Source organism: Semicossyphus pulcher, unplaced genomic scaffold, assembly GCF_022749685.1.
Source record: "Semicossyphus pulcher isolate SPU_LCO1_2020_fin unplaced genomic scaffold, fSemPul1.0.p SCAF_9, whole genome shotgun sequence".
NCBI classification, from domain to species: Eukaryota; Metazoa; Chordata; class Actinopteri; order Labriformes; family Labridae; genus Semicossyphus; species Semicossyphus pulcher.
The window spans coordinates 15,259,921-15,269,311 of record NW_027211770.1 but is presented as its reverse complement, the minus strand read 5'-3'; the positions used below and the strand labels follow the sequence as shown (position 1 = coordinate 15,269,311).

Sequence of the window (9,391 nt, the reverse complement as noted above, 5' to 3'; positions counted from 1 at the left end):
TTGATCTGACTGTATAATGACTCTGCACCTTGCTCTTAAATCGATAGTCCTGACTCAGCTGATGATTTTGTTTAGGCTGAGATTTGGGTGCTGGGTAAGAATATGGTGCTGCCCCGCCATCTAGTGGACTGATGTGTTTTTGTAGATCACAAGGAGCTCAACCCGGATTTGGATCCATAATGAAGAATCTTGGAATTTAGTTCTATAAAAGTATTATTATACATTTCCAAGGCTTAAAGCAGTGTATAAAGCATAAGCACAAATCGTATCTCCTATGATGAGATCACATCTTAACTTGACAAAGTAGCTTTGTTGCAGCAGCAGAATAAAAGGTGAAAAAATATATTTAATGACAAAACTACGCTAGCATGTGATTAAATGAATAATGAGGAAAACCATACTTGTATTCTCTACACATATTAAATAAGGACACAACTGGGTTACAATACAGAAAAAGAAACTCAAAGCATAGGATAATATTTCTATAATATTTATTTGTTTATTAATGGCCACCAAGAATTTTACATACAAACAGGATTATGTTTCTAATGATATGTGGATTAAACCAGAATCCATGCTCTAATATTGATTACAAGGGGAGTAAATTGTGTAAATTATGTTAACATAAACATCACATAAACATTCTAGAACATGCGCTGGTATATTCTGGTAGCTCTGAATTTCTCTGAATCTTTATTTTTGTTGTATTTCTATCATGTTTTGTCAACTACTGATGGATATTTTGTGGAGAGAAGAGCTTCTTTCTTCTCATTGAAACGGAGCGAATCTGGAGGATACCACCCTATTCCAGCTGAGATGGAGAGATGTTTTTGTGGTTGCTGTGCTGGAGCAGAGGTGAAGGCTTGGAAATGGAGATGTAAGCCCTTTCTGCCATCAGTCATCGTGGGAGGTGTCAGCTCTCTCCCTGCAACTGCTGAAGTTCCATGTGAAGTTCTCCATGACATAATTGCCAGGATACAGACTAAACATCCTGAGGCACTTTTGATAATATCAGGAGACTTCAATCATGTGAAGAAGGTTGAGGCCATTGGAAACAACACGGATCATCCACTTCATAACACCTTGATGGATCAAAGAAACAACGGTGGTGGACGGCTCCTCTCTCTTCGCTGCAGGACAGAGAGATATAGAGGATCTTTTGTACCCACAGCCATCAGACTTTTTAATTCTAAAGTAAATGGTAGATGAGATGCCAGACAAGTGAATTTCCCTTTAGAGATCAATAAAGTTATTGTTATTGTTATTGTTAAATCCAACTTTACACTGGCCACAATTTATTCTATTATCAATAGTGTTTTTATTTTCAAAAGTCAAAGTGTCCAAACATTTTTTTAAATAAATAAGTTTAAAAACAATAGAAAATATACCTAAGGGAAATCAATACGACTTGTTAATCAATTTTGGAAGACTATAAAACTAGTGTTTAGAATGTTAAAATGTAATGACGTCACCACGATAAGCTTTCTCCTTAAGTACATTTTTCAGGTATAATGCGTTATTATGTTGTTTTCAAATAATTTTACATTTTAAAGTGAAAAATATTTTTTAATCGTGGAGATATAAATCATAAAGATACTGATTGTACTACTTAACAGTAGTTAAAATATACATCCATGTAAATACATCAGCATAACAACTAAATAATAGATAAAAAATATAGGCGACATAATCAGTATTTTTACTTTCGTTTGTTAATATTAAAAGTGTAAATTGAATTTTGAATGCATGACTTTAGGGGAGGGTCTTAAACTTGTAATGGACTCTTCTAAGTAAATTATCTGTGTAGACTTTGTATTCCACCACTGCAGAGTTGAATGCTACTGTCTCTTTAAGGAGGCAGGGGTTCCCACTGAAAGTGACGTTGTACGTGAGTACGTGAGTTCAGTTTCTCAATCAAGACCGGGAGCAGGCTGCGCACGTTCGCTTCTAGGCAAACTGAAACTTCTTCATTATCGCAGGTTTGTAAATTATAAGCTCCTCAACAGTCCAACTGTAAGAGACAAGCAATAATAAATGCTCTACATGCAATGTGTGTTCAGTTAATTTAATAAATTAAGTTATTCTGGCTCATTCATTCCCGAAAGGCGTGCTAACGCTGCTAGCTAGTCAACCTTAGCGCTGGCTAGCAATCAGCTCAGGACGTTTAGCATGTTCCATAGAGACCAGCTATTGCCAACAAACATTTGCTATGTGCTTATAACATGACTTTTTATGTTATATCGTATTCCTTGTAGCCCTCTGTACAATTTACGACCTAGAAAAAGCTCAGTCATGTGCATCTGGTCTGAACCTAGCTGTCTAAATGTTAGCAAGGACACATGGGTGCTGCCAACGTTAGATCACGTTGCCTATTTTAAACACCGGTATGCATCCCGCTGATGTTAAATAACCAAGCATTGACAGCACTCAAGACAAGTCCTTAATAGAGGTTACCGTCTATCTGAAAAGACTGTGGCTTTTACTGAGCTTAGTTGACTCCAGATTGAATTATTAAGTGTCCTCTGTGTAATAAGGGGAGAAGCAGATGAAGCACAGCTGTCTGTACAGTGAAAGAAACCATTGATATGACTGACAGCTGCTGAACCCCAACAGCTCCTGGTGAATGTTACGACCAAAATAAGAACTCATAGTGTATGTCAATCATGTGTGAGTCTATGGAAATGTAAATATTGCTTACCATAATATATCTTGCAGTCAAATTCCCACAACATTGCAAAAGGTTCAGTGGCGTGCTGATTGGCTTCGTTTGTGAGGACAGGTTGATGCCCTTTCTGTGATGTGTTTTTTTTTTCCATCAACGATACAACTCAGTGACAGTGATGGGTTATTGAAATCGGACTCCTCTTTTGTTTTTCCCAAAGTATTAAAGTGTTGCCGTCATGCCTGGAAGGAAGACCACCACCAAGAGGAAGTCTGACGCTATTGTGGAGGACGATAAAGGACCCAAGAAAGTGAAGAAAGGTAAGTCACTGGCTCTTTGAAAAATACCAGACTGATCTAGTCCCATGTTGCAAGTCACTGAAAACAAATCAATGTTATTGTTTATTAGCTTTCTAGCCTTGCTTATAAAGTCCTAATGAGACTTAATTTGAAGACACAGCTGACATATTTCTAACCTGAAAACCAGATCTGCTTCACAATGTAACGACACAAACCAAGTTAATTGGCAGGACTGTTGCTGGTAAGCACACCGCACCCAAACCCCACACTTTTAACCAGCTGCAACATGTCTCATGTCTATACTTGTTTTTTCATGCCACAGTCAAGTGCCTGTTAGAATAACAACAGCTTATGTCAAAGAAATCAACTGGATATGAGATTGTGTATGCGTGTGTTACAGTTTCCCACAGCAGTCATGGTAAAGAGGCCGGTCTGGTTCTGGTTCTGGGCCAGGGTGACGTCGGACAGTTGGGTCTAGGACAGGACATCATTGAGAGGAAGAAACCAGCCCTTGTGCCCCTGCCAGAGAAAATTGTGCAAGTGTTTGCTGGAGGCATGCACACTGTGTGCCTCAGCGACACCGGAAATGTAAGCCGGGATCTGTCTTCTTCTTGTGAACTAGAGGTCTTGTCGTTCTGGCTCCCTGCGTACATGTCTTAAAATTTACTAATACACTCATGTTGTTTTTTTCTTTTGAAGGTCTACACCTTTGGCTGTAACGACGAGGGGGCCCTGGGGCGGGACACATCCGGGGAGGTGTCTGAGATGGTTCCAGGAAAGGTGGCACTGGATGAGAAGGTGGTCCAGGTGTCTGCGGGGGACAGCCACTCAGCTGCACTTACAGAGAATGGAGCCGTGTACATCTGGGGCTCCTTCAGGGTTAGTGACCAATTCAACTAGTGATTCGTGTAACTTCATGAAGTCCTCTCTTTCCGTAAAACTTGTACTAATAACTACGCATATTCGCTTTGCATGGACACCTGACCATCACTTCCACAAGCGTCCATCTTAAATAATACTAAGTTGGAGTTTTTGTTAAACTCATAGATTGTTCCTTATTATGATGTTTTGGAACATTTGCATTACCAAAGTTCACCCCTTCTCTTCCTGTTGAGGTTTCCTGCTTATTTATCTCATTTAATTCAAATGTCTGCCCTTCATTATTCATAGATTGCTGCTACCTCCCACCTTCCTTCTTTTTTTATTTCCTAAGGATAAAGAATTCACTATCAATACAGCTCTTCGCTGAGTTCTGGGTAAATACATTAAAAGAACTTGAACTTGAACTTATATTCCGGATTTTACGGTAGGTGTTAAATGAAAATGTACGTTTTTTAGAGTTACTTTTGACTGAATTCAAGCAAGTGACAAATAATGTCCTTATGTGTATTTGTCATTAGTTAAGTTCTTGAGTCCAGACAAAACAACTTCTCAGAGTTAGTCCATCTCTTGTACTGAGCACAATGTCAACAAAACTCTCAGCTGTTAGATATTTAATGTTTTTCTCCAACTAATCTTGCGAGCAAAGCAAACGGTGAGGAAAAAACTCTGACGTTGAAGTTTATATCCATCCTCGCCTCTTCCACAGAGCTCCAAAATGAGGACATTTGCAATGTGCAATAATGTGTTCAGTTCGATATGAGATGTGAAAAATAGACAGAACTTTACATACACAAAAAAGTCTTCATCAACCAAACTCTTGTCTTGACTCTTTTTCCTCAACCGTTGTGCAGGCTAACCTCACAGTCGCCAACAAATTGACACCAATTAATCGGAGGGTAGTTCGACAGCTTTCAGGAGCTTCATCTTAATGACCAAAGCGGCGTGACTGCATGGCTCATGTATGCAGAGCTCCATCTGATGAGTCAATGTTTAGATGCTGGGTGTGAATGCATCACTTGTGCTTGTAAAGTCTTTTCTTATTCATTGCATTTTAGGTCTTTTGCCGTGTGTTTATTGCACATGTTGATACGATGAAAATACTAAATATTGCACAACCCTACTCGACTTTACATTGTACTACAGCAGAACTAAGTGATTTAGCTTACACTGCATGTTCTGTCTGCCTTTTAAATGAGAGTGGCATGTCCTGCTCCTCCCTCTCTATCTCATGATGCAACATGTCAAACCCATAGTTATTTTCCTACACACAGATATGATCAGATTTATGTAATGATGCCCTGCTGCAAACCTTTCCAGGTTAGACTCTCCTCCTGCTGTGCTATAAATAACACAGCACACAAAGCACCTAGGTTTGTCTCGTCTGCGACACATCCTCTCATCAGTTTCCCTTCCTAACCCTGCGAGGCCAATCACTCTTTCCTCAGACCTCCCTGATTTCCTCTGCAGCAGAGATGCTCTGCCCTTCTATTTTTTCTCCTGTCCACGTGTCTGATCTGTAGTCTCTTTGTCGTGTAGCTACACAAACACATCTCTTAAAGTTGTTGCTTATTTGCCATTTTTGTCCTTGCATTATTATACAGATAAAAATAGCTCTAAATTGTAAAAAGAAAAGTAAAGACATTCAAACTGAGTTTAATGATCCTTCGTTATGACATTCTTAATTGTTTTTCTCCTCAGCACATATTATCACTCCCGCTAGATGACTCCTTTGTTTGTCATTATTAATACTCAATGGCACATTGGCAATTACGTCTCCATTACCTCTGCCTACCGTCTGCATCCCCACGTGTTATTGATAGAACTGAAATTATGCATGAACATTGTTATGACAAACTACTTATTAACAATTTATACATCTAATTAGAATTTAGGTTTCATTCACGGGACAAAATGAAATGTCTTGAATTGCAGGACTCTATAATGTCTCTCTGTCTTTCATCCTATCAGCCTCAGGTGCTTTCTCAAAGCAGCCGCCCTCCATTAACTCGTGTGTTTGTCTCCTGCCTCTCTGTCGCAGACATTTTTGCTCTTGATTTAATCATGTCTACTATAACCAGTTGTAGTCCTCTTTCCTAAGGCAGCTCACGCTTCTCCTGCTACTTATCCTAGCTGCTGATGAGTCATTCAAGAAAAAGACGGCACTTTATCCAGTGACAATATAGAAGCAGCTAGGAAGGGATTTGATTATTTCCTTTTCAAAACGAAAGAAGCAACTAAAAAGTGATTTTAAGTAAACACAAATCTGCCTAATTTACTCAGTTTAAATGATCAGGTATAACTATAGAAAACAGAAGGTTGGTGACCATACTGATCCCATTTACATCGATGTCGTAACACTTCTTTTCACCACCCAAAACAATGTTCATTTCAAATCTCTGGGTTGAACCATTAAAAGGCCGGACCCCTTCTTCTCCCCAGGATAACAACGGCGTTATCGGCCTCCTGGAGCCCATGAAACCATCAAACGTTCCACTCAAACTCCCCGTCACAGAGGCTGTTGTGAAAATTGCATCAGGTGAGAAACGTTGTCTTTAGTGACCCCTGTTGTGTGTGGACAGCATGTTATCTTAACCAATGTTCCTCTTTTCATCGTGTCATTATCGCTCCAACAGGTAACGACCACCTGATCCTGGTTACAATGGAGGGAAATCTGTACTCATCGGGGAATGCAGAGCAGGGGCAGCTGGGAAGAGTGCCGTGGTGTTTTTCAGACAGAGGAGGCAGAAGAGGACTCAGTATGTAACGCAAGGATGTCGGAACACATCGACTCATGATGGACTGAAAGTGTAACTTACGTCGCTGTGTCGTTCTCACTGACTGTGTGTGTCTTTGATTTCAGACCAGTTGCTGCAACCACAGATGGTTCACTTCAAAAAGAAAGTCCGCTTCACTGATGCCTTCTGTGGTTCGTACCACACCTTTGCTGTGTCGAGTGAGGGGCATGTTCATGGATTTGGACTTTCCAACTACCACCAGCTGGGTCAGTACGGCACAACACTGTTCTCATATACATTCATCCAGGTCCTGTCAAATCTGTACTGGTCTCCTGGCAATGCTTTACCAGTCGCTCACATTGCTGTAAAGTTTTTGACATCATGAAGTTCTTGTTTGTGTGCTCACACTTTTTTGTTGAACTCGTCTCTTCAGGCAACGAAAGCACCACGCCGTCCTTCTTCCCAGTAAAACTGACGTGCTTCAAAAACTCCACCACCTCCTGGGTGGGCTTCCATGGAGGGCAACATCACTCACTCTGCCTTGACGCTGAAGGTAAGCTCCAGCTAACTGCACTTCTAATCGGAGCTAGAGAAACACTCTGTGGCTGTTAAACTAAATACGTATGTTTATCAGACTGTGATACCATTTTAAGTACTCAGGTAACTACTAACAACATAAGTTACATAAGCATGTGTAAAGTATGTTGACAGTGTTTGAGCCCATGTTTTTTGCAATTCAATATCATAATCCTGTCCTGGATGAAAATATCTGGAAAAGAGCTGAAAATAAAACCAGATATCAGGCATTATAAGAGAAAACTATAATAAAATCACAGAAGAAAAAATGTGACTTGTTTAATTTGCTCCTAAAACCTCTCTGAGAAATCAATACTTTGGTATTAATAGAAACCATGGTGGTTTTAATCTAAAGTACTCTGACAAATAAACAATAAATGAACCCCTGTTCTCTCCCTCCTTTAGGCCGGGTTTACAGCCTGGGCAGAGCAGAGTACGGCCGCCTTGGTCTCGGCACAGAGGCTGAAGAGACGATCAAGCCGACACCTGTGACGGGGATGGAGCCGGCCTGCAGTGTGACGTGCGGGGCGTCTGTCAGCTACGCTGTCACAAAAGAAGGTAAGAGAGAAAATGCAGCTTCAAAAAAGTATTTTGTTCTTTAATTTAAGGAGTGTAACCATCTCCATACCGTAACAGCAAAATGTTCCAACATAAGTCAAAGGACTAATGAGTGGTATCTGATCTGACGCCTGTTTGCAAAGGTGAGAGAAGGGTTAATGACCATCTTTATTCTCTCAAATGTAAGAGCCCAAACATGCGTCCACTTCAGCATAGCTGGATGTAAGATTAATACCCCTTTTGTTGCTCTACAGAACAATTTGATATTGTGTCACCTGCGTTTGTCTTATGTTTGCAATGACCGAGAGGGTTTAAAAGATGCTGACTCCACTTCCTGTTGGCCGTGCTCACTCAGGGTCAGTGTACGCCTGGGGCATGGGCACCAACCTGCAGCTCGGCACAGGAGAGGAGGACGATGAGTGGAACCCGGTGAAGATGACAGGCAAGCAGCTGGAGAACCGTGCAGTACTGATGGCGTCCGGCGGAGGGCAGCACACAGTCCTTTTGGTCAAAGACAAGCAGGAGAGCTGATGTCCCTCTGAGACAGAGAGTGATCTTTGGATCTGTTTCGAGGTGGCCTTGTTCACGTGCCTAAACCTGGGGAGGGGCTTAATCTGTATGTGACTGTCTGAGCCGAGGGGGTGTGAGGCGTTCAGGTGAGAGGCTCAGGCCCTTTTATGAGAACTCTTCTCTTCCTGATGTGGGGGGGGGGGGGGGGGTTTTCGTGGATGTTTGTTAGATCATGACAAGTAAGAGACTATTTTTTTTAATCTAGCGTTGGATGTTCGATTTGGTTTCATTAAAAGTCATTAGTATGACTGTCAGATGATTTATGTGATGTTGCTGAATGTGGCTTTTTGCATGTAAGTAAAGGAGGTGAGTGCGAGCCTTTTAATGACTTCTGATCAATTGTCTTTTTAAAGTTTTTTTTTGTCTTCAAAGCAGCGATCCAGTGAACCTGGTTCAGACAGGACGTTTCTACTCAGTACGTTTAATATGTGAGGCTATTTTACCCAGAGCACACTAAGAGTGTTCCTGTTCGGTGACACGTCATACTGTATCCTGCGTTTTGTTGCCTGTCCGAGAATAAAGATAACATTGTAGTTTTTTAAGCCTTTTCTTATTCAATGCATCACATGTAACTGTTCAGATTTACTGCTTTCATTGTGTTCTAAACACAACACCTGTCCTTCCTTTGATCTGGACGCTCGGTCAGACCAGACACGCTTTCTGAACCGTCACTTCTGGCTCTTGGAAAGTGTGCGGGACATTTTCACTATTTTCTGACAATATTCTGACAGAATAATTGGTTCATCCACAACATGTGTCAGTTGGAACAATCATGACAATTTGTAATTGCAGCCCTGTCATGAAGTCACCACAGGCATGTTGACATGTTGGCAGGGTGCCACATCCAACACCATGCCTGCAAATCCATCCTCAAAACAACAAACCCACATTACTCCATACAATTTAACATTTCACTCAATAAAGACTGTTATTCACAAATTACAAAGAGAAATGTGAATAAAATAAACTAATTTTTAACATCTTTTGTTGAAGACTAAAGCACACGTCATTGTCTAACTTGAATAGCATTAATAAACAACTGGTGAAAGACAATCAATGTGCACTATTATTCAAAGATATAGCCTTTTGTTTATTTGTCAGATGAAGGC

General features: G+C 40.7%; 1 protein-coding gene across 1 annotated transcript; it reads left to right on the top strand.

The window, feature by feature from the left end:
* The first annotated feature begins 1,918 nt into the window (after nucleotides 1–1,918).
* Nucleotides 1,919–8,271, top strand: rcc1 (regulator of chromosome condensation 1). Its single transcript, XM_069656096.1, has 10 exons — nucleotides 1,919–1,979; nucleotides 2,883–2,982; nucleotides 3,362–3,549; nucleotides 3,661–3,840; nucleotides 6,283–6,379; nucleotides 6,477–6,599; nucleotides 6,704–6,844; nucleotides 7,012–7,131; nucleotides 7,560–7,712; nucleotides 8,068–8,271. The coding sequence occupies exons 2-10, from the start codon at nucleotides 2,901–2,903 to the stop codon at nucleotides 8,241–8,243; spliced, it is 1,260 nt and encodes a 419-aa protein (XP_069512197.1). The 5' UTR covers nucleotides 1,919–1,979; nucleotides 2,883–2,900; the 3' UTR covers nucleotides 8,244–8,271.
* Nucleotides 8,272–9,391: the final 1,120 nt, after the last annotated feature.